The 27795-nt window shown below is 44.0% G+C and overlaps 1 protein-coding gene across 2 annotated transcripts; it reads left to right on the forward strand.

Moving 5' to 3' along the window:
• gbg2 (Guanine nucleotide-binding protein GI/GS/GO gamma-2 subunit) lies at window positions 1-27731 on the forward strand. 2 transcript variants are annotated; one of them, NM_001165104.1, is given in 5 exon segments: window positions 38-258; window positions 10227-10306; window positions 24990-25119; window positions 25556-26045; window positions 27309-27729. In NM_001165104.1, coding segments are annotated over 2 exon segments (216 nt in total). In that variant the 5' UTR covers window positions 38-258; window positions 10227-10306; window positions 24990-25032; the 3' UTR covers window positions 25685-26045; window positions 27309-27729.
• Window positions 27732-27795: the final 64 nt, after the last annotated feature.

Here is a 27795-nt window from a genome sequence, read left to right on the forward strand (position 1 = left end):
GGGCGTATGTCAGCTGGATCAGCAAGAGAGAGCAGCCAGAGCAGAGCAGGAGAGAGGGAGCCACAGCACAGCACAGTGAGAGAGTGTGTGTGTATGAGCCCGCCTGCCTGCCTGCCTTCCTGCCTTCCTGCTAGCCTGCCTGACTGTGTGAGTGTGTGTGTGTGTATGTGAGAGGGAGAGTCAGTAAGCGTGTGGATACTACTCCACCAGACTGCATGTCTCTGGCGACACTAGGGGAGCAGCACACACATTACAGAGGTAAGACACACATTTCCACCATTTTCTAACCATTTTTTGTTGTCTTTCACTTTGTTTGGTTGTAAGACAATGGCTTATTAGGGAGGGTGTGCTTTAGAGGAGACGTTGGTCTGTTTGTGTGCGTGTGCGTGTGTTGATTTACAGTCAGTGGTTGTGTCAGTGCTGTAGGGGAGAGAAAGATGCCTGTGTTCTGTTCCCTGGTCTCTACATCATGGAATCCCCTTCTCTTCCTCCTTCTAGATTAGGGAGGCTAAAGCCTCTGTATCTCTCTCTCTCTGGGGTGTGTTTATAATTTGCTCTCTTTGGATTTCTGATCTCTGTGTGTTTGAGAGAGTGAGGGAATGAGAGAATGGAATCCTTTCCTCTTTTCCTATTCCTCCTTTTCCTGTCACATTGGACAGGTCTGTTGTAGGAGGGAGAGAAATGAGGAGCATCTGGTTAGGGGAAAATTAGCATGAGGTGGGGGGTGAGAGATGGGGAGAGTTGAGGTTGAGGTTGGGGGGAAGGGAGAGGACTGGACGAGAGATGCTGCGAGAGAGAGAACGAGAGAGGATGGGGGGGGGGCAGCTGAGAATGGAAGAGGAATCCCTCAACCCTCCCGTGGGTTCTCTGGTCGTTCCTATTCAGAAGGCAGTGGCCATTCAGTACTGTTGGGAAATATAAGCACACACTGATGAGCTACAGATGCAGATACAAACAGACATTCACGCACATTCAGATGTATAGATGCACACGCACGCGCCCACACACACACACACACACAAAACACACACGTTCACACTCTCACATCCCCAGTCAGCCATGTTAAGTGTGCTTCCATTATAAGGCTCTCACTTAATACATCTGTATCTCAGTATCTGTTAGCCCTGTGTGGTGAGCATGTGAAAATGGTCTCACCGCCACTGCTAAGATAGATTAGTGTTTTCAGTCCTCGCATTATAGAGGCACACTATAAATCGAGGGCCAGAATTATGCTACCACTCCGTTCCGGGGTGCTCAGCTCTTGTTGTGAACCAGAACAGAACCGACATGTTGGAGAAGGGACGTGTGTGTGTGTGTGCGAGCGTGTGTATGTGTGTGTGGGGGGAGGGGGAGAGGGAGCGCCGAGCTGGCATGTTTTGCAGTGCTGGACCGGCTGCAAGGCCACATATTGTTTGATACACATTCATGTTGAGACTGAAACAATGGCACACTAAATGTCAACAGACTCCATAGCTACCCACTATGAGAAAAGGCAACAATGGACTGTGTGTGTAAGTGTGTATACACAGAGTGCAAATTATACAGTGAAGTTCGGGGGCTCTCAATATTTTTTCAGGCGGCCGCCTATAGCCCTAATAGTAAAGACCTGTCATTTAACTGTAATAAAAGTGTGTTACCTTTTCATTTGGCATGAATACAACCAGTCGTGATGTTTTAATCTTCTTGTCGAACAAATGACTTCAAAAAGTAGGCTACCTGATAAATGGAAAGAGACATCTGTTACAAAACACCAAAAAGTGTAATGACATTCGATAATTGTCATTGGGTCTAGACTCTTGTAGCCTGAAGTAATTGATGTGTCTTGCTGACAAAAGGACGTTGTTGTAGAAAGAAAAATTGGGACACTTGAAAAGGGTCTAAGATATGGGGCTTTCCCAGAATGATAAGTACAGACCAATGACTGTGCAGCGACATGGGGAAAAAATGGTTTAAACCATGACACAGAGGTGGGAGCCTTCATTTTATTTAGATTAAGCTTTTATAAACAACAAATTACCATTATTTAGACAACCCCAAAGTTGGACTTTGTTGCATTTAGTGGTTCTCATGTCTCATTCAGGGGTCTGAGACCCACGTGGGCCACCGTAATTCACGCTCTGTGTGCATGATAGAGAGATAGAGTGAAAGAATACAAATGTAGGGAGACAAAAGGCCTTGACTTTGACAAAAGACTAATAATTTCTGTTTGTTACTTTTTCTCTCTTTTCATTAAATGCTCATTGTTGCCTTCCATTCCCAGTGGCTCCTTCTAAAAGACTACTGAGTCAGTGGCCTAGTTCTGGTTACAGTAACAAGTGGAGAGGGTACAGTATAGAGGCCAAGACTGAGTGTCACACTTTATATTACTGCACTCTTGTTGTTTTGTCTGTGTCCCATAGGGTTCTTGTGCAGCAGAGGAATTGTCTAGTCTACTAAGTATTGCTCACCTAGATTAAAACTCTGGTGCAAAACACTCTTCAGGAGGAGTGTAAATGATTAACGACTCATGATTAATGACTCATAACAACGTACAGGAACTCAAGTCCTTCTGCTCACCCAACCTAGAATTCCTTACAACCAAATGCCGGCCATATTACCTCCCAAGAGAATTCTCGTCAGTTATCGTCACAGCTGTGTACATTCCCCCTCAAGCAGACACCATGACGGCCCTCAGGAACATCACTGTACTCTATGTAAACTGGGAACCATATGTTCTGAGGCTGCATTTATTGTAGCTGGAGTTTTTAACAAAGCAAATTTGAGAACAAGGCTACCTAAATTCTATCAGCATCTTGATTGTAGTACTCGCGGGGGTAATGCACTCGATCACTGCTACTCTAAAATTCCGCAATGTATACAAAGCCCTCCCCCGCCCTCCCTTCGGCAAATCCGACCATGATGCCATCTTGCTCCTACCGTCTTATAGGCAGACCCTCAAACAGGATGTACCACTGACTAGAACCATTCAACGTTGGTCTGACCAATCGGAATCCACGCTTCAACATTGTTTTGATCACCCGGACTGGGATATGTTCTGGTCAGCCTCAGAGAACAACATTGATCTTTACGCTGACTCGGTGAGTGAGTTTATTAAGAAGTGCATTGTAAATGTTGTACCCACTGTGACTATTAAAACTTACCATAACCAGAAACCGCGGATGGTGGCATTCGCTCAAAACTGAAGGCGCAAACCACCGCATTTAACCATGGAAAGAGGTCTGGGAATATGGCTGAATATAAACAGTATAGTTATTCCCTCCGCAAGGCAATCAGACCACGAAATGCCGGTACAGGGACAAAGTGAAATCGCAATTCAACGGCTCAGACACAAGATGTGGCAGGGTCTACAGGAAATCACGGACTACAAAAAGAAAACCAGCCTCGTCACGGACACCGACTTCACGCTTCCAGACAAACTAAACACCATCTTTGCCCGCTTTGAGGATCATACAGTGCCACCATCGCAGCCCACTAACAAGGACTGTGTCCCCCCCCCTTCTCCGTGGCTGACGTGAGTAAAACATTTAAACGTGTTAACCCTGCTGGCCCAGACGGCATCCCTAGCCGCGTCCTCAGAGCATGCGCAGACCAGCTGGCTGGTGTGTTTACGGACATATCAATCACTACCTATCCCAGTCTGCTGTCCCCACATGCTTCAAGATGGCCACCATTGAACCTGTACCATAGAAGGCAAAGGTAACTTAACTAAGTAACTACCGCCCCGTAGCACTCGCTTCTGTCATTATGAAGTGCTTTGAAAGACTAGTCAAGGATCATTTCACCTCAACCTTACCGGCCACCCTAGACCCACTTCAGTTTACATACCGCCCCAACAGGTTCACAGATGATGCAATTGCCATCGCACTGTACACTGCCCTATCCCATCTGAACAAGAGGAATACCTACAGAATGCTGTTCATTGACCACAGCTAAACATTCAACACCATAGTACCCTCCACGCTCATCATCAAGCTGGAGGCCCTGGGTCTCAACCCTGCCCTGTGCAATTGGGTCCTGGACTTTCTGACGGGCCGCCCCCAGGTGGTGAAAGTAGGAAACAACATCTCCACTTCGCCGACTCTCAACACTGGGGCCCCACAAGGGTGCGTGCTCAGCCCCCTCCTGTACTCCCTGTTCAACCACAACTGCATAGCCATGCACGCCTCCAACTATATCATCAAGTTTGCAGACGACACAAAAGTAGGTGGCTTGATTACCAACAACGACGAGACAGTCTACAGGGAGGAGGTGAGGGCACTCAGAGTGTGGTGTCAGGAAACCAACCTCTCACTCAACATCAACAAAACAAAGGAGATGATTGTGGACTTCAGGAAACAGCAGAGGGAGCACCCCCTATCCACATTGAAGGGACAGCAGTGGAGAAGGTAGAAAGTTTTAAGTTCCTACACATCACAGACAAACTGAAATGATCCACCCACACAGACAGTGTGGTGAAGAAGGCGCAACAGTGCCTCTTCAACCTCAGGAGGCTGAAGAAATTTTGCTTGTCACCCAAAACCCTGCCAAACTTTTACAGATGCACAATTGAGAACATTCTGTCGGGCTGTATCACAGCCTGGTACGGCAACTGCATTGCCCTCAACCGCAAGGCTCTCCCGAGGGTGGTGGGGTCTGCACAAGGCATCACCGGGGCAGACTACCTGCCCTCCATGACACCTACAGCACCTGATGTCACAGGAAGGCCAAAAAGATCATCAAGGACAACAACCACCCGAGCCACTGCCTGTTCACACCGCTACCATCCAGAAGGCAAGGTCAGTACAGGTGCATCAAAGCTGGGACCGAGAGACTGAAAAACAGATTCTATCTCAAGGCCATCAGACTGCTACATAGCAATCACTAACTCAGATAGGCTGCTGCCTACACTGAGACCCAATCACTGGCCACTTTAATAAATGGTTCACTAGTCACTTTAACTATTGCCACTTTAATAATGTTTACATATCTTACCCTACTCATATATGTATATACTGAATTTTATACTATCTATTGCACCTCGGTTATGCCCCTCGGCCATCGCTCAGCCATATATTTACATGTACATATTCTCATTCACTCCTTGAGATTTGTGTGTAATAGGTAGTTGTTGGGGAATTGTTAGATTACTTGTTAGATATTACTGCACTGTCGGAACTAGAAGCACAAGCATTTCGCTACACTCATATTAACATCTGCTAGCCATGTGTATGTGTCCAATAAAATTTGATTTGATTTGAAATGTTTCCGATAGGCTGGATTGTGTGGATGATTGTATAATATGTTTTACATTATAAACTGGGTGATTCGAACTCTGGATGCTGATTGGCTGGCAGGCATGGTATATTAGACTTTATACCACGGGTATGACAAAACATGTATTTTTACTGCTCTAATTATATTGGTGACCAGTTTATAATAGCAATAAGGCACCTCGGGGGTTTGTGGTATATGGCCAATATACCACGGCTAAGGGCTGTATCCAGGGACTCCACGATGCGTCGTGGATAAGAACAGCCATAGTATATTGGCCATATATCACACCCCCTCGTGCGTTATTCATTTTGTAATGTATTGCCAAGTGCAGCCTTCTTGGCCAGGTCTCCCTTGCAAAAGAGACCCTGTTTCTCAATGGGCTTTTCCTGATTAAATAAAGGTGAAAAATAATAATAATAACTGTAGCCTCGCATACTGTACCTATGGGTTAGGGTTGGAGGTCTGCAGTCAATCAGACTCCCTGTCCGGGGAGTTAGATACTAATCATTAGTAAAGTATTTTTGCAGCCCCTAATCTAAAGTGAGCGCTATTTATGCTTTATAAATTTATAAATACTTCATCAACGTTTTGAGTGACCAGTGTAATTTCTCACAAAAAGATGGACATTCCAACAGTACCTGGTAAAAGAATAATCACACAACACAGTATATTTAAGGAAATAAAAATACATTTGTGAATAACTAGCATACAAAAATGTAATGATAAATAAATGGTGAGCAAACTGTTACCGGGAAGATATACGGACAGCCCTTTTATAACCTTTAAAGGACACATTTGACCTCATACTTACCATTGCACAAGTGAAATTGTACAGTATATTGCACTTTTATAGTTGTATCTTGGTCAAAGGCTATGTTTGAAAAGAAAGGCCATGCCAAACCAGTTTTTCTTGAACATGCCATAACAATGTGCCTTGGTCCTGCTGTTTTTTTATGACACTACAAAGATCTATATTGTATCCTAGCAGCGCTTCCCTTCCATCTTTTTTTCTCCAAGTTATCAAACAGCCAATGGTATGTATGTGCCTTGCAGTCTTTTTGTCAGGCCTCGTAGTTTTAACAAGCTTTAGTACTAGTTTTATGATTCCCTCTGTGCAGCGCCTCCATATCTATCTGGACAGCATGGTTAGTTTATGTACTGAAACATTAAGAGCATACTCCAGTCCTGCACACTCTAAACAAGCCTGAATGTTTGTAAAATTGGCTGTGTCCCAAATGGAAGCCTATTCCCTATTTAGTGCACTACTTTTGACCCGGACCCATAAATAGTGTGGTGTATAGGGAATAGGGTGCCATTTGGGATTCAGACATTATTGTTAACAGTCTAGCGGAGTGAGTCAGACAGTGTTATTGTTGGCTGGCTGATTGATGCCAGAGGAAACTATGTTTATTCCTCCTCAACCGGAGCAACGTAACATTCCACTCACTAGTGTACATATTTTGCCATGAGGCTGAGAGAAAATGTTGCAGTTTTACAGCTAATTTCCTGTACTTCTACACATTGTTGGCTTATGACTTGTTCATATGCTATCTGGGACTTCCAACACACAAAAAAAGCCTTTAGGCCCCCCAGCCTTGCGGGGGCTGCGTGGTACGCCAGTGGTTATACGCATTCGATGGCAACATTGGCCATGACAGATTTAAACTACTGAAAAAGTGGCTTGCAGGTCATTTTGATGGTAAGAAACTACACATCTGTCTAATGGAAACTAGCTATCAGCAACATGCAGGGCTGGATTCATTTGGATAAAGGTATATGACCCCTATGGGCCCTGGTCAAATGTAGTGCACTATGTAGGGAACAGGTGAAATTCTCACTCAAAACTCTCTGAGCCCTGATAATTGTGCAATGTGCATCATCCCCAACACGGCTCCCTGATAGAAGGCACATGGCCCCTGTAGAACCCTGTACCAGGGTTGTGTCCCAAATGGCACTCTAATCCCTACTTAGTGCACTACTTTGGACCAGGGCCCATAGCACCAGCGCCCATAGCAGCCTATTCCCCATAGGACGCTGGTCAAAAAGTAGTGCACTTCATGTGAAGTCCATCAGTCAGTGCCATCCAGAGACAAAGGAACGCATCTACACACTACACCCCACTAATGGATTTTTAAAATACTTCAGTCAATCTATTAGTATAGAATCTATAATAAAGATTATAATCCAAATGTGCACATACTCAAAGCTATCTGCATCTCTACCCTCCTTGGTCACTCTCATGCTTTCTCTAGCACCTGATCTAGAATTAGTCCTCTGTCTCTCTGTCCCTTCACCATTACAATCCTATTCGTGAGGCAGGCCCTAGACCAGTTGATAATAATAACCTAAAATAACCACAGTATCTCCATACCCTGGAGGCAGGGCCCTGCCTGCTGTCTCCTCGGATCCCAGGGAAGGCATCATTTCCTGGGTCACTGCCCTCTCCCCTCCCCCCTAAACCTTGGAGCCCACGTAGTCAGGCTGGGCAGAGCAGTGCCTGCTGAGGCCAGGGGAGGGCACAGATGTCTGGGGTAATCTAATGGTGGTGGGGGGTGGTAGTCTGACTTTGATGGAGACACTATAGGACAGGATCTATTTATGCACTAATGTTCAGCTGGAGCATCATAGAGACTAAAATGGTGTCTCAAATGGAACCCTATTCCCTATGTAGCGCAGTACTTTTCAACAGTGCCCATAGGGTTTTGGCCATATAGGCCATATAGGGAATAGGGTGTCATTGGAACACACCCATATCAACATCATCACAAGACTGGGTAGAAATCAGAAATGTGATGTCTGGGACTAATACTGAACAGCACAAGCACTACAGACTGTATACAGCACTAGTGGAGGTAGCAGAATTGATCATGTTGTTGTTATTATTGTTCTTGGTGAGCAAGACCACTCTGAATATTCCACATACTTCTCACTTACAGTAATTATTCTGAAGCAAGCACACTCTTTTTCCTGTTACTGTTTGTGCACGCCGTCATCATGGTTGAGTCATGCTCCCGGGCAGAGCAGAGTAGTAGAATCTGGACTAAGAAGGATGTACAAGGGGCATCATGACTAGTGATCCAGTTCCCTCTCCTGCTCCTCTGCTCTCCTGTGTCCCAGCCTTCTCTCTTTCCCTCCCATCCCTTCTAATGTCCCAGGCCTTCTACACACACACACACACACACACACACACACAGAGTTCCTCACCTCTGCCCCATGCTGCGAAGCCCAGGGTGTGAAATCAGGCAGGGGAGCTTCATTGAAACACAGATTTAAAAAGCGACGTCTTTTAAAAAAGCAACTAATCCCTTTGAAAACGGCACATGTGGCATCGATATAATTCAGAAACAGTCATTCTAGTGTCAACATTTTTCTTAAAACTGCAGTGTTGGTTAAGGGCTTGTAAAGTAAGCATTCCACTGTAAGGTCTACTACACCTGTTGTATTCGGCACGTGTGACAAATACAGTTTGATTTGATCATTGACTACAAAGTGTAAATAGGATCATTTTGGTCGTAAAGTCAGTGTCATCTAAAACGAAGTTTGGAACATCTGTGCGTCTCGAAGGTTGGGCTTTGATTTGACAATGTCCATTTGCCCACTAACATGGTGTGAACAGCTGCGGTGATTGCTCTCTATCCAATAGCGCAGTGAGACAGACCTGCCTTGCAGCTCCGACTTTGTTTATATCAGACAACACACTTCGCACATTTTTTTAAACTTGAGAAATACTGCACCAAACACCTTTATAGATGAAAAATTGCACAACAAACACATCCTCAGCAAAAACCTCCAAATGAATTACAGATTTTTGTTGGCTTATTCTGGCTCATTCTGGAGATTTTAACTTCTGGGAAGTTAAATAGGCTTCCACATCTACAGTGTCTCATGGGGGACAAACATCATTAACATCACTAACCGCAGAATTGGTTAGGAAACATACCTCCAAGACTGAAATGTAATTTTTCAAACAAGCAACAGAAAAACACACGTGCCAATTGGCGTGTTCAGTAGCTCTTCAATAAGTAATTTTATTAGAAGAGACTGGGAGACATGAGAGGAAAGAAGAGAGTAATTGCGAGAGTAAAGACAAAATAGACAGTGATAGAAATGGATGATGGATGACAGCATCTTCCAGCCCATTTGTTATGAGTGGAGTTTAACCACACTGGAAGGAAGTGACATGGACACATGATGCAGACCCCATGACCACCCCAGGACCACAGAAGCCTGGTTCTAACATGTGTCATTTGTCCTGATCTTCTGATTGTGCCCACATTTGTAGACAGGTGTAAACGATTAAAAGACACATTGTGATCTGATTCTGATCAGATATTTTCTGAGCACATCCGGAGGTAGTCAGGAACGCATTGTGTCTGGATATCTTACAAGTGGTCACAATGCGGACACAGTGGACGAATATGAGACACACTTTAATACCATGTGTAAACATTTCTGAAAATGTGGGCACAATCAGTATGTGGAAAAGATCAGGACAAAGGGTGCATGTTAGTGGAAGGTACAAACAAGGTTTAGTTGCTTTAACATTGTGTTAGGAGATGATTTGCGGTGGTGGGATTCCCTTCCGCTGCAGATCTGTTCTTGTAGAGTAATTGCCCCATTTAACAGAGGCAGCAGAAAACCAACTCACAGATGCATGAAGAAGAATGGATCCACTGGGGGGAGGGAGGGAGGGAGGGAGGGAGGGAGGGAGGGAGGGAGGGAGGGAGGGAGGGAGGGAGGGAGGGAGGGAGGGAAGAGAGAGGGGGAGAGAGAACCCTTCAGTACTGTATATGGTGTAAGTGACCAGACAAGAGAAGCTACACAGGCCTCCATATAATTTAACTGGGATACAGCAGGCCTCTGATGGAAGGAAGAAGCATGCAGTCAGTGTCTGTACTTTACTATCTCTGTACTTTTTCTATGCTGTGCTGTTCTGAATGACTGTACTCTGCTCTCTCTCACTCTCTCTACAGAGTAGGGCTGAACCAGAGTTCTGACAGAACTGCAGGCCAGGAGGACACCAGGACAGTGTGCGGCGGAGTGAGCAGACAATGTAAGACGGAGAACACAGAAAAGAGCAGGCTGTAGAGCCTGCCTGCCTGAGAGCGTCTGTGCCACAATGCACATTGAGAAATGGGCGAGCCCGGGATATTAGAACGTGTGCATGAAGAATGAATGTGTCTGTGAGTCTTGTAATGTTACAGTGCGAAACTGAGGGAGATCCCATCTTACACATACTGCACTGTACTAACACTTTGTTCTGTACTTATACTTATTGTGTTCTCAACTATGAACGTTTTTAAAAGTTGTGCCAATGATAAGTGCTTGAGAGCTGTTCACAAAGGGGTCAGCGGAGAGAGATAAGGTCTGCGTCGCAAATGGCACCCTATTCCCTATATTGTGTACTACTTTTGACCAGGACCATTAAGGCAGTAGTGCTGCCCTATAGGGAGCATTATCGGGAATAGGGTGCAATTTGCCATATGGTGCCATTTGGGGCACACCCAAGGTGTAGGAGGGTTTAGTCAGAAATAGTGCACTATACACAATTTGGGACACACTTAAGGTCTTTGAGGCCCATTTAGAATGTCCCACGTTATCACTGTATAATAGAATGTCATCGTTATCAGCATGTTGACACCATGTGTAACATTTCAGAGTGGTATTTTGGACAGCAGATAGGACAGGGTTCAAGAGTGTTAACAGTCTAGACACTGATAGCCAAGACTCCATCCATTCATCCTCTATCTAGTCCTATTAAAAGATTAGGTTCAGGGACATATGTATCACGTTTCTCAGAGTAGGAATGCTGATTTAGGATCAGTTTGGCCTTTTAGATCACAATGAATACACGAACAGGGGGTTACTGATCCCAGTTCAATACTCCTACTCTAAGACTCTTGATATATACGGCACAAGATCATGAGTCCTCTGGTACAAATTATTATTTCAGAATCTGGCAGTTGTCTATTCAAACAATTCAATACCAAGTAGACTATACGGCGCATTCGGAAAGTATTCAGCCCCTTGACTTTTTCCAAACTTTGTTACGCTACAGCCTTATTCTAAAATGTATTACATCATTTCCCCCTCATTAATCTACACACAATAACCCCATAATGACAAAGCAAAAATTGGTTTTTAGAAGATTTTGCACATTTATTTAAAAAAAAATACAAATTTGAAATAATACATTTGCATAAGTATTCAGACCCTCTACTCAGTACTTTGTTGAAGCACCTTTGGAAGCAATCACAGCCTAGAGTCTTCCTGGGTATGATGCTACAATCTTGGCACACCTGTGTACATGGAGAGTTTCTCCCATTCTGCTCTGCAGATCCTCTCAAGCTCTGTCAGTGTCGCTGCACAGCTATTTTCAAATCTCTCCAGAGATGTTCGATTGGGTTCAGGTCCGGGCTCTGGCTGGGCCACTCAAGGACATTCAGAGACTCATTCCGAAGCCACTCCAACGTTGTCTTGGCTGTGTGCTTAGGGTCGTTGTCCTGTTGGAAAGTAAACCTTTGCCCCAGTCCGAGGTCCTGAGCGCTCAGCAACAGGTTTTCATCAGGGATCTCTCTGTACTTTGCGCCGTTCATCTTTCCCTCGATCCTGTCTCTCAATCCTTGCCACTGAAAAACATCCGCACAGCATGATGCTGCCAACACCATGCTTCACCGTAGGGATGGTACCAGGTTTCCTCCAGACGTGACGCTTGGAATTCAGGCCAAAGAGTTCAATCTTGGTTTCATCAGACCAGAAAATCTTGTTTCTTATGGTCTCAGAGTCTTTAGGTGCCTTTTGGCAAACTCCAAGCAGACTGTCATGTGCCTTTTACTGAGGAGTGGCTTCCTTCTGGCCACTCTACCATAAAGGCCTGATTGGTGAAGTGATGCAGAGATGGTTGTCCTTCTGGAAGATTCTCCTATCTCCACAGAGGAACTCTGGAGCTCACGATTGCTCAGTTTGGCTGGGCGGCCAGCTCTTGGAAGGGTCTTGGTGGTTCCAAACTTGATGGAATGATGGAGGCCCCTGTGTTCTTGGGGACCTTTAAAACTGCTGATTTTTTTTTGTAACCTTCCCCTGAGCTGTGCCTCAACACAATCCTGTCTTGGAGCTCTACGGATAATTCCTTCGACCTCATGGCTTGGTTTTTGCTCTGACATGCACTGTCAACTGTGGGACCTTATATAGGCAGGTGTGTGTTTTTCCAAGTCATGTCCAATCAATTGATTTTACCACAGGTGGAGTCCAATCAAGTTGTAGAAACATCTCAAGTATGATCAATGGAAACAGGATACACCTGAGCTCAATTTTGATTGTCATAGCAAAGGGCCTGAATACTTATGTTAATAAGGTATTTCTGTTTTTATATTTCATAGATTTGCCCAAATTTCTAACAACGTGTTTTCTCTTTGACATTATGGGTTATTGTGTGTAGATTGATGAAGATGTATTTTTATTTAATACATTTGTGAATAAGGCTGTAACGTAACAAAATGTGTAAAAAGTCAAGGGGTCTGAATACTTTCCGAATGCACTGTACACTAAACTATATTGTAGTGTTCAGCCATTCCCAATTGAATTGTTTCCATAAGACCTACATTCCCTGATACACTGCAGAAACCTTCAACAAGTGACTCGGGTATCTATCAACTGGCTGATGATAGTATGGCCTGTTTTGACATCTCCCATGAGCATTGAACATTATGATATTGTGGCCCCATTATAGCATTATTTGAGAGTTGTTCAGAGTTTTGTCAATGAAGCCCTTGTCATGTAGTTTCTGCCCTATTTCAATAAGTGGGGTAACTTAAATTACATTCTCATGTTCATTTGGAAGACTAAGTCCGGGATTCAATCCAAGGCGAGTTGTAGGGAAGCGCATTGGTCTGTCTTAAATGCATCTTTTAAAGGCATTCTTCCCGATGTTCACGAAGATCACATTCATAGTAGACGTCGCAAATGTTGGCTGAAGTGTATATTACCTTTAAAAGTCAAGAATGACTCGCTTCTCTAAAACAAACCTTGGATGGCTTTATTTAATCTGTATTGCTGAAGCATTACGCGATAGTAGCATTTGTCGGAAATTACCAATTGAGCCGACAAATGCAGAGTTTACCATGACTGCAGTCTCCACTAAACATTTGCCATTAAATTTCCATCATGCTGTAACTCAGAACTTTCGAACAGAGCCCTTAATCAGTAACCTTCCGTTGGTCCAACATATGACGTGGCCCCCGGGGACCTCACCCTCACAGTGCTGGTCTTCCTGACACCCATCAGGGGCCAACATGGAGAAGGGCAGGCATATGGCCTCCACAGAGGGGACCCAGATGAGAACAGATTATTATTATATAGTGTTCCAGCCAGGTTACAGATTATAACACCCTGCTCACAAATATGAATACATACAACTCTGTGTTACCTCTCTGAAATAATTACCGTTGTAGTATTCACTAATTCTAGCGTTTTTAGTATAGTATAGTCCCAGTCGGCCTTAGAAAAAATGTTGCAGCCCCGCCCGCCTGTGGGGAAAACAACCTGTGGATACCTACAGTAGGCCACAGTAAAAGCTTAACCTTTTTCAAATGCAATTTTCTTCTTGTCTGCTTGTTTTCATCAATTACAAAACTCCATTTAAGAAAAGTACAATATGTCCAAAGATTACTTTTCAACATTGCCCTCATGCCCCTTTTCATGAAAGTGCTAGCAGCCATGTGAGTGAGTGAGTGCTAGCTAGGTACTGTACCAACCGGACATTAAGCTAGCCAAGACCAGCACATTAAGCTAGCCAAGACCAGCAACACAAACAAACAGACTTTACTAAACAAGTTAAATGTCTTACCTGTGATGAAATGTTTTCCACACACATGTAGCCTAATTGGACACCGGTTCCCCACATTTCCCACTCTCCCACGCCGATTAGCCTGAAGCCACTGGGCTCTTCTCGTATGCTCTATTTCCCTATGTGGGAACATTGCGAACCGTCGGTCGGGATTTTGGACCTTTTTACATGTAAATTGAACAACACAGAAGCTTTCCGGCATGTTTGTTGAAGAAGTTGGCTCTTTTACAACGGGGGTCAATGGGAAAGAATGTGTGTTTCCACCAATTTGTATCGTTTCAATGTGCAATGTACAGGTTAGTCGAAGTAATTGAGGTAATATGTACATGTAAGTAGGGGTAAAGTGACTATGCATAGATAATAAACCGTGAGTAGCAGCAGCGTAAAAAGGGGGACAATGCAAATAGTCCGGGTAGCCATTTAATTAACTGTTTAGCAGTCTAATGGCTTGGGAGTAGAAGCTGTTAAGGAGCCTTTTAAACCTACACTTAGAGCTCCAGTACAGCTTGCCGTGCGGCAGCAGAGAGAACAGTCTATGACTAGGGTGGCTGGAGTCTTTGACAATTTTTTGGCACCGCCTGGTATAGAGGTCTTGGATGGCAGGAAGCTTGGCCCCAGTGATGTACTGGGCCATATGCCCTACCCACTGTAGCACCTTGTGGTCGGATGGCGAGCAGTTGTTGCAGCTGTAGATCTTTTTGAGGATCTGGGGACCCATGCCAAATCTTTTCAGTCTTCTGGGGGGAATAGGTGTTGTCGTGCCCTCTTCACAACTGTCCTGGTGTGTTTGGACCATGACCCGCTCCACTACAGCCCCGTTGATGTGAATGGGGGCGTGCTCAGCCCGCCTTTTCCTGCAGTCCACCATCAGCTCTTTTGTCTAGCTCACATTGAGGGAGAGGTTGTTTTCCTGGCACCACACTGCCAGGTCTCTGACCTCGTCCCTATAGACTGTCTCAACGTTGTCGGTGATCAGGCCTACCAACGTCATGTCATCAGAAAATGTCATGATAGACACGCAGTCAATCAATCAATCAATCAAGTGTATTTATAAAGCCCTTCTTACATCAGCTGATGTCACAAAATGCTGCACAGAAACCCAGCCTTGAAACCCCAAACAGCAAGCAATGCAGGTGAAGAAGCACGGTGGCTAGGAAAAACTCCCTCCCCAGTCGTGTGTGAACAGGGAGTACCGGAGGAGACTAAGCGCTCACCCCTGATGGACACCCGTGTTGAGGATCAGCATGGCAGATGTTATGTTTTACCTACCCTTACCACCTGGGTATTAAATTAATATATTCAGTATTCAATCAATCGATATCTTTATTGTCCTTGATTGGGAAATGTGTAGTGCAGTCAGGGTTACAACAATAAAAACAACATTCATTCAAATGTGTGACAACCATCCAAATAATATACACATAAGATAAATAGTGAGATTGGTTACAGTCTTAAAATCATAAAATAGGAGCAGTTTAAAGGAGGCAATCAGCAGTTGCTCTATAGTGCATCCATTTTGGACTTAGAAATGAATGATATGGACCCATTGATTCTTGAAGAATATAACTTATAGCTTAAGAATATAGCCTCATGATCTTAGATCAACTGTCGTACCCCATCAGCACCCATACGTTTGTTTTACTCCACTGTTTGTAAACGAAGTAAACGCAAACAAATACTGTATAACCTCAAAACGTGATGTCCTGGATGGTCACTCCTTAAATCCATAGATCTGTCTATGAATTTGACAGTGGTTACATTTCTACAGCCCCATCCCTCAGCTTCCTACAGAGACAGTAGAAGGGTGAACGATGTGTCATTGTTTCAACTGCTGATTGCCGCTTTAAGTACTCTAGTATTCCTATTTCAATATTCCATTGTAGTGTTCAATTCATATATTCGCTTGTTCTAGTATTGTAGTATTTACTGTTGTCATGGAAATTCTCACACTGGGACACAAAGTCAATCTTAAATGAATCATCCTTTATTTTTCAGCACGCTGGAGAGGTTCCATCCAACTCAATGCACCATAGTACACATGTCGATCAAGAAGCTTTCCCTGGGCAGTCCCAGCAGTTGTCTTATATACGGCTATACACAGACAAGTTATATTTATATTTATATATTTGATCAGTCAGCCACTTGCATGAACACAGAAATTGGTTTATAGAACAGCACATGAATAGAACACAGAAATGAGTTATAAGAAAAACACAAACATTAAAATTTCCATCACACTATTCAAGGGGCACATGGTAGAACGGCCCACCCAACCAATCAATGTGACCCTTGGTGCAGTGGTTGTTGCCCGCCCCCCTTCTGTTGGCACCATTGAGATGTACTGTATCATAGCTTCGCACGCTCTAGTCTACTCTATGAGTGGGTTCCATCGCCATTCTGAGTCACCTTCCTCTCACACTGCCCCGCTGTGTGTGTGTGTGTGTGTGTGTGTGTGTGTGTGTGTGTGTGTGTGTGTGTGTGTGTGTGTGTGTGTGTGTGTGTGTGTGTGTGTGTGTGTGTGTGTGTGTGTGTGTGTGTGTGTGTGTTTTGATTTGATTTAAACACATACTACCGCTTGCTAATCAGGAAACTCTTGGGTATGTTGTGGTGGAATCTCATTACAATTGCTTTATGGGAACCTGGTAAAATTATGTTTGTAGCTAGCCACTGAATGGGTCTGAATTCACTGTCAGTATGCAGTAAAGCTATTTTTGGAACTAACTAGTATGCAGTAAAGCTACTTTTGGAGCTAACTAGTGCTCTCAAATCGTATCTTGATGTCGATAGCAGATGAGAGTTGTATTCATAACATTATTAACTTAACTTGCTAACATACCTTTTGAGAAAACAAGTTATATTAATAGCTAGTCTAGATAGCTAGCATTAAAAAAAACATTTGATGGTCAATGAGACTGGTAGAGGTAGTCAGCTAATCAGCTGAGCTAGCTAACAATGTAAAAAAAAGTATAATTTTGGATTTACGGACTCTGCATTTCAGGAACCATAGTAGTAACTACTTCTGGTGCACAGTAGTAAGTACTTCTGGTGTTCAATTATTAAGCCATTTAAACATTTATTTTTTGGCTTCATGCGGTTTAAAAGTTAGCTTGTCAGAGGTGCCGTACTCAACAGTAGTTGATATGCATTGGAGCGCTGCGATTGGTTGCCCAAAATTCGTGGGCAGGGCTTAGTGAAGGGTCAATTCTGACATCTTTATACACCTTTGCCTTTGACCCTTCGCTCAGCCCCACCCATCATTTTGAGAGATCAATCACAGCACTCCAATGGATAGCAACTGTTGTCGAGTCCGACACCTCGGACAAGCTCTGTTTCAAACACATGAAAGCCAGTGAGGGCATCTAACTTCCTTTAATTTTACACATTTTGCCATGGGGCAAATAGAAACATTTGCAGTTTTATAGCTTATCTCATGCTATTCTACACATTTTGCCATGAGGTTAAGAGAAAATGTTGCTGTTTTAAAGCTATTTTCCTGCAATTCTACACATTATGTCATGGGGCAGAGAGGTAAATGTAAATTTTTATAGCTAATCTCTTGCTATTCTACAGTACACATTTTGCAATGAGGCTGAGAGAAAATGTAGCATTTTTAAAGCAAATTAAAGCTAAAATATAGGTTTGTTGACTGTGATAAGGCATTGGATTATGAGCTGTCTTGTAAACTAAAGGAACAAATGCAATAGGCAGTGCCGTGGTGCATTTAGCCACAGAAGCACAATACAGTCATAGAAGCCTCAATATAGTCACATTCATGGATTATTGGGGTTGTGGCTTTCAGTTAGTTATTTTTGGCAACCCATCCCGTGAGAATGAATGTCATTCCAGTTCATCTGTTCTGTGATATTTCATCACATCTCACTAACCCAGTGCACTGCTTGCTATGAAATCTATCTGATGATATTTCCATGTTTAGGTAAAAATATAAATAATGCCCCGTTTGGAACACTGACAAGTAAAGAGCATAGAAAACATTTAATAGTTAAAAAAAGGTGTTTTTGCTCAATCTGATTGGGTGGGCCTGGCTCCTCAGTGAGCCTGTGCCTATGCCCTTGCAACATACCCATGAGTTTCATGATTAGCAAGGGAAGTCTGTGTTTAATTTCATTGTGTTAGATCATTGTGAGGGAATTTCGGCAGTGGTTGAATGGAGAATTGGGCTTCCCTAGAAAATGTCCAAGATTGCAACAGTAACCAGGGGGGGGGGGGGGGGGGCAAAGAAAATGGTCACCTGGGACCACCCATACATTAGATGCATGCAGCATGCATAACTGTAACTCACTTGGGATAAAAGCATCTGCTAAATTACATATATTTGTGTATGTTACCTCAGGTACACTGTGTTCGGTGGTAGAACCAGACTGAATAAAGCATGATAGGGAGGTAGCTGACCAGCTGACCCACACAGCACCACCTCAGCATGCTGTGGCTGCAGCTTACTCAGCAGACATACTGAAGTCCGGTCCTTGTCCCTGTCACAGACATACTTCAGTGCATGGGCTGCCTCCCAAATGGCACCTTATTCCCTTTATAGTGCACTATTTTTGACCAGAACCTTATGTGGTGCCATTTGGGGCACATGGACTTTGTTACAAACACAATAAAAAAAGAATGTTACAGCCCCTGCTAAAACTATAGACTCCCTCACATCCAATACATCCAGTACTTCCCTTGATGTGGCAGTAATTGTGAATAAACACCACGCAGCCGTCATACCGCTCAGGAAGGAGACACGTTCTGTCTCCTAGAGATGAACGCACTTTGGTGTGAAAAGTGCAAATCAATCCCAGGAGAACAACAAAGGACCCCGTGAAGATGCTGGAGGAAACAGGTACAAAATTATCTACAGTATATCCACAGTAAAACAAGTCCTATATCGACGTAACCTGAAAGGCCGCTCAGCAAGGAAGAAGCCACTGCTCCAAAACTGCCATAAAAAAGCCAGACTATGGTTTGCAACTGCACATGGGGACAAAGATCGTACTTTTTGGAGAAATGTCCTCTGGTCTGATGAAACAAAAATAGAACTGTTTGGCCATAATGACCATTGTTACGTTTGGAGGAAAAAGGGGGAGGCTTGCAAGCCAAAGAACACCATCCCAACCGTGAAGCACGGGGGTGGCAGCATCATGTTGTGGGGGTGCTTTGCTACAGCAGGGACGGGTGCATTTCCAAAAATAGATGGCATCATGAGGATGGAAAATTATGTGGATATATTGAAGCAACATCTCAAGACATCAGTCAGGAAGTTAAAGCTTGGTCACAAATGGGTCTTCTAAATGGACAATGACCCCAAGCATACTTCCAAGGTTGTGGCAAATTGGCTTAAGGACAACAAAGTCAAAGTATTAGAGTGGCCATCACAAAGCCCTGACCTCAATCATATAGAACATTTGTGGGCAGAACTGAAAAAGCATGTGCAAGCAAGGAGGCCTTACAAACCTGACTCAGTTACACCAGCTCTGTCAGGAGGAATGGGTCAAAATTCACCCAACTTAATGTGGGAAGCTTGCAGAAGGCTATCTGAAACATTTGACCCAAGTTAAACTATTTAAAGGCAATGCTACCAAATACCAATTGAGTGTATGTAAGCTTCTGACCCACTGGGAATGTGATTCTGACATTATTCTGACATTTCACATTCTTAAAATATGTGGTAATCCTAACTGACCTAAAATAGGGAACTTTTACTAGGATTAAATGCCAGGAATTGTGAAAAACTGAGCTTAAATGTATTTGGCTAACGTGTATTTAAACTTCCGACTTCAACTGTATATGTAGCTAAAATAATTGAGGGATATCTGAATTATCTTAACCTGTCAAAAGTGAATCCCTGCTCTGCAGTTTGTCTTCTCAGATTGAGGACAATGTGCATTAAAGAGCAACTGCCCCTAAAAAACGACTTTTCAAACAGTCTATGTGGCCTCGGTATGAGTCAGAAACATTTACTCTACTGTCAAAATTGACTACAAATCAGAGAGCCAGGGTTACGCAACCCAGGGTTACGTAACCTTGAGTTCTCTTTCAAATAATCGTTTTGATGTATCACATGTGGTGATATGGCCAACTCCCATATCACAAGAAACATGCTCTCTGAAGCCAGGGAAGTCCCAACATCAGTAACCCTCAGAGGGAGTTCACACCAAGAAGCTGCAGAAAGCCCATCGGGAAAAAACATATAACAAAGTGAGGGAAACCCTAATAAATCTCAGTATAATGAGACTTGTCCCAAACACATTGCCCAAGAGGTCAACTCCTCTGTAGGAGACAGCCCTTCCCTTGCCATTATTAATCAATATAATGGTCCCAAGGATCAGGCAGGATACAGTCGAAAAGGCCCTCTTCTGAGGGTGGTTTCCCAATGAGCAAAGAGCATGACACCCTTGCTCTAGCTTTCTTATAATTCAAGTAGATGCGAACCGCACGTACTGGACAACGATTAGGCTACAGGCAGATGAGTTAAGGGACCTTAACGAGATTAACCTTCTCTCCGTCCAAAAGGACACAGGACGTGGACAACTGATTGTGGGGAGGAACAATCTGTATAGTCACACAACAAGTCACACAACATCTCCACGACAAAAATGCACCAACTGTAAAACCAGAGTGTGCATAAGCAGCTGGCACTCTTTTCCAAGAGTCTCGGGCCTGTCTTTCGTTTTTTTCTTCTGCCTGTGCCCCGAAAGCTAAAGCATCTGGGTGAGGATGGAGAATTGCTTTTTCTCTGTAGGATATACGCCCTGCATAACAATAGCTGCCAGGACTGGTCGTAGGCAGGGTTGTAACTGCTGACCGGGAAATCACTTGTCATCGAGGGCTCGAAGAGGAGCAAGGAAAGCATGTGGTCACCATGTTATGGGATAGGGTCTCCCCTATTGGATCGTGGCTTCTACCAGGCTACAGTAAGACAATCTGGAAAGATACGGGAAGCAGGCTTTCTCGGGAAAGAGCAACCAGCGCCATGATGCATGACGTCGGGCAATATATCTGAAGGACAGTTACATAACTGGTATATCTTGGCCCCGTTCCATGGAGGAGGGTTGTCATGAGCAAAGACGCTTACTCAGCCACACGTGCGACGGGGAGGTAGAGCAGGCAGCGGCCCAGTTGCGTGAACCAATCGCTGTAAAAACATGACGAGGAAAAGCCAAAGCTTTGTGGGCTCGGGAGTACCAGAAGATAGCTGTCTAGGGTTCTGACGCCTGTGAGGGTGCGGTCCCCCCGTCTTTTCCCTGAGACCCAGAAACTAAAGTAAGGAACAACAATACTGACTGATTTCTAGCTCAATGGAGAGTGTTCTCCATAACAGAGCTAAGTCGTCTTCGCCAAGTGGAGAAAAGAAAACGCCCCTCAGAATCCCGAAGAGAGAGGGTAGGGCAGAGAGCTGCAGGCCTTGCTGCACTTCACACATCCCATAGGAGGGGTAGGGGGCAGATCCTTGCTGTGGCTGCAGCGTAAGACTGCTTCCCTATAGGTTTGGCCTGGTTCAGTGCCTGAGTCTTGGCAGACTGCAGCATCGCCAGGGACCTCAGTCCCCCAAGGCCAGCTTGTTTCCCCCTCCCAGCTGTGAGGCTGGCGCGAGCTGCAGAAGCCAATGGGCTGCCACGGTGCCCAAGTCTGTGGGGCAAGCAGAAATTGAAGGCTTCAACTCCTTTTTGCACATGTCACACTTCTGCCACATTGAAGCGACAGTGGGCCTAAACAACTGGGGCATCCAGGAGGTCAATTCTCCCTTTGTCGGTTAAGCTGGATAACCTCAGCCAAAGTGCCCTTTCTCCCACCACCGCTAGGCTCATGGTACAACCACAGCCTTGGATGGCACTACAGGACGAATGGAGGCTCAGGTCTGTAATCAAACAGATCTCTTCCAAAGCATCTGGGTCTAGGGTCTCCTAGTTCAGTTGCTTCCTCACCTCCTCCAGTAACTCATAAAATAAGCCAACAATAAAGAGGTCACGTTGAGGGCCTTGCACGTTCTCTGAAAAACGGAGGCAGTAAAGTGCTCCGCTTTCCTAGGGAGTGAAGCGCTGGTGTTGTTAGTAAAACAACGAAAGGGGCTGAAGTGTCGAGCCAGTGACAGCTCCACCATGGGAGTGTTGCCTAACCCGGATTCTTTTATATTGTGCATGTCCAGCTCCGGGGTAAGCTTAGCAAGAATCCTGCGAGTGAGGGGTTTATTCCACAAGCTCTTATTTTCACTGAGGCAAGCTGGTACTGCGGGAAGCAGTTCCTGTATCGGGCTGTATGGGACTGGAGTCGCTTCCCATCGTTCAGGTCACTTAAAGACCTGATCCCCTACAGAAGACGGCCACTCGATGTTGAGTCAGGCAGCAATCCACTTGCAGACATGAAGGAGCCCAAACTCCACTGGAGGAGGGGCAGCTCCACTGCTCTCGGGCCATCAGGTGTGTGGGCCTGAGAGGGCGGGAGAATGGGGTCGTCAGCGCAGGAGTTATGGACTATCTCGAGGAACTCCATGAGATTAATTCCATTGTCATCCTCTTCATCCCTTAACTCGCCTTCCACTGACACTAGTCAAGTCTATCCATGACGTTGCCCTAACTGGGCTCGTTTACTGAGAGCTGAGCCTCAACTGTCGCGGAGGCAAGAAGGGCTATCGAGATAGATGCACGTTTCAGCTTCCTCTTCTGACCTGGAGCTGTATCCACAAAATGCCTCAGAGTAGAAAATTGGTCATAAGTGCTGTGAATAGAGACATTTTACCTCTACTCTTATGGGTAAAAATGAAAGCTATGCATGACGCCTCTTTAGTCATAAAGAGTCCCAGCTAGTCCCACCTAGCGTATTCTAGCTAGCAGCTGCTTCCCCTTACGAAAAAAGATTGCAGTCAGAGTGCAGTTTAACTGTAGTACAATGCAGTATAAATGCAGTTAAAGTGAAGTCTAACTACAGTTATTCTGCAATTACTGCATCCAAAATACGTCCAAAATAATACATCCAAAATACCAGTCGATTGCAGTTACTGCACTTTTACTGCAGTTTCCAAATGGCAATCTTGTTTTTGTAAGGGTCATGGTGAAGGTGTGCCGTGGCTAGCTCAGTGCTGGCTGAAGGAAACCGAGTGACCGAGTTAGCCTTCAGAAAGAGTGCTCCCGTAGTAACACAACGGGTGAACGAGACTAGGGAGCTAGCAATGCTACTATGTTGCAGGTAAGGTAGCCTTGCAGCATTGGCTAACAGAGTGGCTAACAGAGTCTCAATAGCTAGCAGTGACACTGGCTACCAACAGAGACAGAGAAATTTCTACTCAAAAGCAAAAACTGTCCGGTTTAGTACTCAACTTCTCGACAGGGTCTGAAGAATTACGCTCAGCGGCGATATCCTTCAACCCACATGAAAAAATACTACAGTTTACTGTAGAATGCTACAGTATTACTATGTAATTCTGTGGTAAACTGTAGTATACTGTAGAATTCAATACTACACACTTTAGTATCCCTCGATCATGTGTAGTACTTAGAATGTTATATTATACTTGATCATACTTTTGTAAATACTACAGTATTATCCGCAAAAAAACACTAGTAAATACTACAGCAATGTCAGCAAAAACACTACAGTCTGTGGTAACTGGTTTGGGCTGGACCCTGTGGTTGAGGCAGATCAGGGACAGGGTGCGGCCATGCTGCATCAGCAGTGGAAACTGGCCCCCCTACAGGGCTGTCCCTAAGGCATCCACATGGACAGGTGTGCCACAGTGAGATGGACAGGTGTGGCGCTGTGGTGTGCCACTGTGGGACATCAATATTGATGTTCCAACACCACGCAGAGATCTGAGATAAGTCTTTAACAACACACCGACTCATCTGATCCCACGGTGAGCCCTACCCTGCTGCGTCATGGGGCAGAGTGGTAGGAGACCCTGATGGGATTAAGCACTGGGGAAGGCCAGTCAGTGACACACACACACACCATACACACACAGCAACATGTAATTGGGGCACTTTTTGAATTTGACCTTCAAAGTATCCTGGATGTAACCTTTGGTGTAATAAGGTCACTGTCAGGGGATCAGCACTGTGTCAACTGATGAGTCGGATGATCATCACTGTGAATATTGTAAATAGAGATGATCAAGCTGTGTCTTTGTCATCAGATTCCTATTGATGTTTAATGGTGGCAATAATGCAGCCTGTTCATGTTTCATAAGTTCAGCTCCCTATTCCCTATACAGCGCATTACTCTTTACCATGGTCAAAAGTAGTGCGCTGTGTGGGTAATAACGTGCTATTGGGACACAGCCTGATAGAAGGAATCAGACTGCTACCTGAAACTACTACAGCAGGGGAGTAGTACTAATTTATTGCTTAGCAATGCTGACTGAGAGGACAACTTGTGTATCCTACACACACACCATACACCAGAGACAGACTACTGTACATTGATTTATGATACGACCAACACAGTGAGCAGGGATGGCTGTTACTAAATTCTCTCACATGCACCACCAAGCAGACTGGAGGGTAAACCTGTTTTATGACCCTATGACACACACGCCATCCCTATGGTCAGCACATAATTGCAGTTCCTTGAAGCACACACCAAATAACATTAGTACTGGCTGCAAACCTAACAATGGACAAAGCAATGTCCCCTCGGTCTCTCTCTCTTCACACTATCTTTTTGTCCCACCCCCTCACTGTCATGTGCTGCCTAGCAACTGCCACCATAAATAATATGTCTGTGTGTGTCTGCGGTGTGTGTGTGTGGATGAATCTCTCCTTCAGTATACTCTTTTGTATTGTCAGCGTGCCAACTAAGATCTTCTCCCTTGAATAGGATTTTATCTCTAGTGCCTGTATGTATTTGGATTCATTAGGAACCAAAACTGTATTCTCTCTCCCCACCACAGACAGACAGACAGACTACACAAGGCCTAGCTCAGAAGCCCTATCATGGCATCCAACAACACAGCAAGCATCGCCCAGGCCAGGAAACTGGTAGAGCAGCTGAAGATGGAGGCCAACATCGACAGGATAAAGGTGAGAAATTAGGCCTACATCACTGGCTAAGAGGATAACGGACGTAACAGATATAGGAGAAACCTGTAGCATCCCTGCCCAAAAAGATATAGCAACCTTACCGAAATAGGAGGCATCACTTGCCCTTTACATTACAGCATGGAAGACATTGTAACATTGTGATAATATAGTAACAACAGGTTTTTTATTAGCACTTTAGTCTGTGAGTTCATGTAAAAGTACCAACCAATCTGTTGTGTGGAATCTAACTCAAACTGTGGGTGTGTGTGTGTGTGTGTGTGTGTGTGTGTGTGTGTGTGTGTGTGTGTGTGTGTGTGTGTGTGTGTGTGTGTGTGTGTGTGTGTGTGTGTGTGTGTGTGTGTGTGTGTGTGTGTGTGTGTGTGTGTGTGTGTGTGTGTGTGTGTGTGTGTGTGTGTCCTGCTCTCTTTCATTACAGGTGTCCAAAGCAGCAGCAGACTTAATGTCATACTGTGAAGCCCATGCCAAAGAAGACCCGCTCCTATCGCCGGTGCCCGCATCCGAAAACCCTTTTAGGGAGAAGAAGTTCTTCTGTGCCATCCTGTAAACAGGATGTGGTTTATTTGGTCTGCTCATCTTGGGACATGAACGAGGACGTTCAATATGTAGACATCTTCTAACAGGAGGGCTTGGTGAAGTACTAGTGCCCCTTTCTCTACAATGGCACCTAAAGAGTGCAATTAAAAACCACAGAGTAACACGTTACCATTTACAGAGGTTAAGGGGTGTGCAGCATGTTTGATGGATTCATCTGTGTAGTCAGATTACAACAGAAGATAAGTGTGGTTATCCACCCAAAAACATGATGGACAACCAATCAACCAAGTCTTCAGGTTGTGTTGGGTTTTTAAAAATGAAGGAAAAAACAACAAAATATTGTGTGGTTCTTTTGGAACTTGAAATCCAAGTGTTATGTTCAATGGTTTGTGGTGGGCTGGGTAGGGTAGGTGTGCTGGCTAACTGAGCTGCTTACCATGAGATATTACCACCTGTGTATCTGAATGTTTTTATTTTTGTTGTTTATTTCATGTTGATTTTGATTCTGAGGTTCATTGGTTTGGCTATATCGCTTAGAAATCTTTATATTATTGTACAGTACCAGTCAAAGGTTTGGACACACCTACTCATTCAAGGGTTTTTATTTATTTTTAATATTTTCTACATTGTAGAATAATAGTGAAGACATGAAAACTATGAAATAACACAAATGGAATCATGTAGTAACCAAAAAAAGGGTTAAACAAATCAAAATATATTTTATATTTGAGATTCTTCAAAGCAGCCACACTTTGCCTTGATGACAGCTTTGCACACGCTTGGCATTCTCTCAACCAGCTTCACCTGGAATGCTTTTCAAACAGTCTTGAAGGAGTTCCCAAATATGCTGAGCTGCTTTTCGTTCCCCAAAGCAAGTCTCTTCTTCTTATTGGTGTTCTTTAGTAGTGATTTCTTTGCAGCAATTCGACCATGAAGGCCTGATTCACGTAGTCTCCTCTGAACACTTGATGTTGAGATGTGTCTGTTACTTAAACTCTGTGAAGCATGTATTAGGGCTCCAATTTCTGAGGCTGGTAACTCTAATGAACTTATCCTCTGTAGCAGAGGTAACTCTGGGTCTTCCTTTCCTGTGGCGGTCCTCATGAGAGCCAGTTTCATCATAGCGCTTGATGGTTTTTGTGACTACACTTAAAGAAACTTTCAAAGTTCTTAAAATGTCCCGGATTGACTGACCTTCATGTCTTAAAGTAATGATGGACTGTCATTTCTTTTTGCATATTTGAGCTGTTCTTGCCATAATATGGACTTGGTCATTCACCAAATAGGGCTACCCCCCTACCTTGTTATAACACAACTGATTGGCTCAAACTCTTTAAGAAGGAAAGACATTCCACAAATTAACTTTTAACAAGGCACACCTTAAATGCATTCCAGGTGACTACCTCATGATGTTGGTTGAGAGAATGCCAAGAGTGTGCAAAGCTGTCATCAAGGCAAAGTGTGGCTACTTTGAAGAATCTCAAATATAAAATACATTTTGATTGGTTTAACCCTTTTATGTTACCACGTGATTCCATATGTGTTATTTCATAGTTTAGATGTCTTCACTATTATTTTACAATGTAGACAATATTAAAAATAAAGAAAAACTGGAATGAGTATGTGTGTCCAAACTTTTGACTGGTACTGTATGTGATTACTGAAACGGCTGTTTAAACTTCTCTTTTTTTACATCCGAGTTGATGAAAGCTTTTTAATGGAAAGTTTGAACATTCAATTCAGTGATATTCTTTACAGACATGTTTCTTTAAACCTCTGAGAATAGTTTTTTCTTCAGTATCTAAACATATATCTGGCAATGTGATACGGTATTTGTTTCCTTCAGATACAAGCTCTCTTTTTACTATTTGTATAAAAATGCTAGCAAGTAAACGTGTGTTGTGCTGTGCGTTCTGAATGTTTGTGTTGATACCATTAATAATTGCATGAAATTATCAAACAACAATTTTTTCTTTTGTTTTAATGTAGAGATTGTATGAACAAGGCAGACTCCGTCTGGTAGTGCCAACTGTATTAAAATGATAATAATGATTCAACATGGACTCCATAAAGACATCTCTGTCATGGGAAAAACTAAAGTGACGTAACTGAGCTGCAAGC

Source organism: Oncorhynchus mykiss, chromosome 19 (genome assembly GCF_057628025.1).
Source record: "Oncorhynchus mykiss isolate SJ-2025 chromosome 19, ASM5762802v1, whole genome shotgun sequence".
Lineage (NCBI taxonomy): Eukaryota > Metazoa > Chordata > Actinopteri > Salmoniformes > Salmonidae > Oncorhynchus > Oncorhynchus mykiss.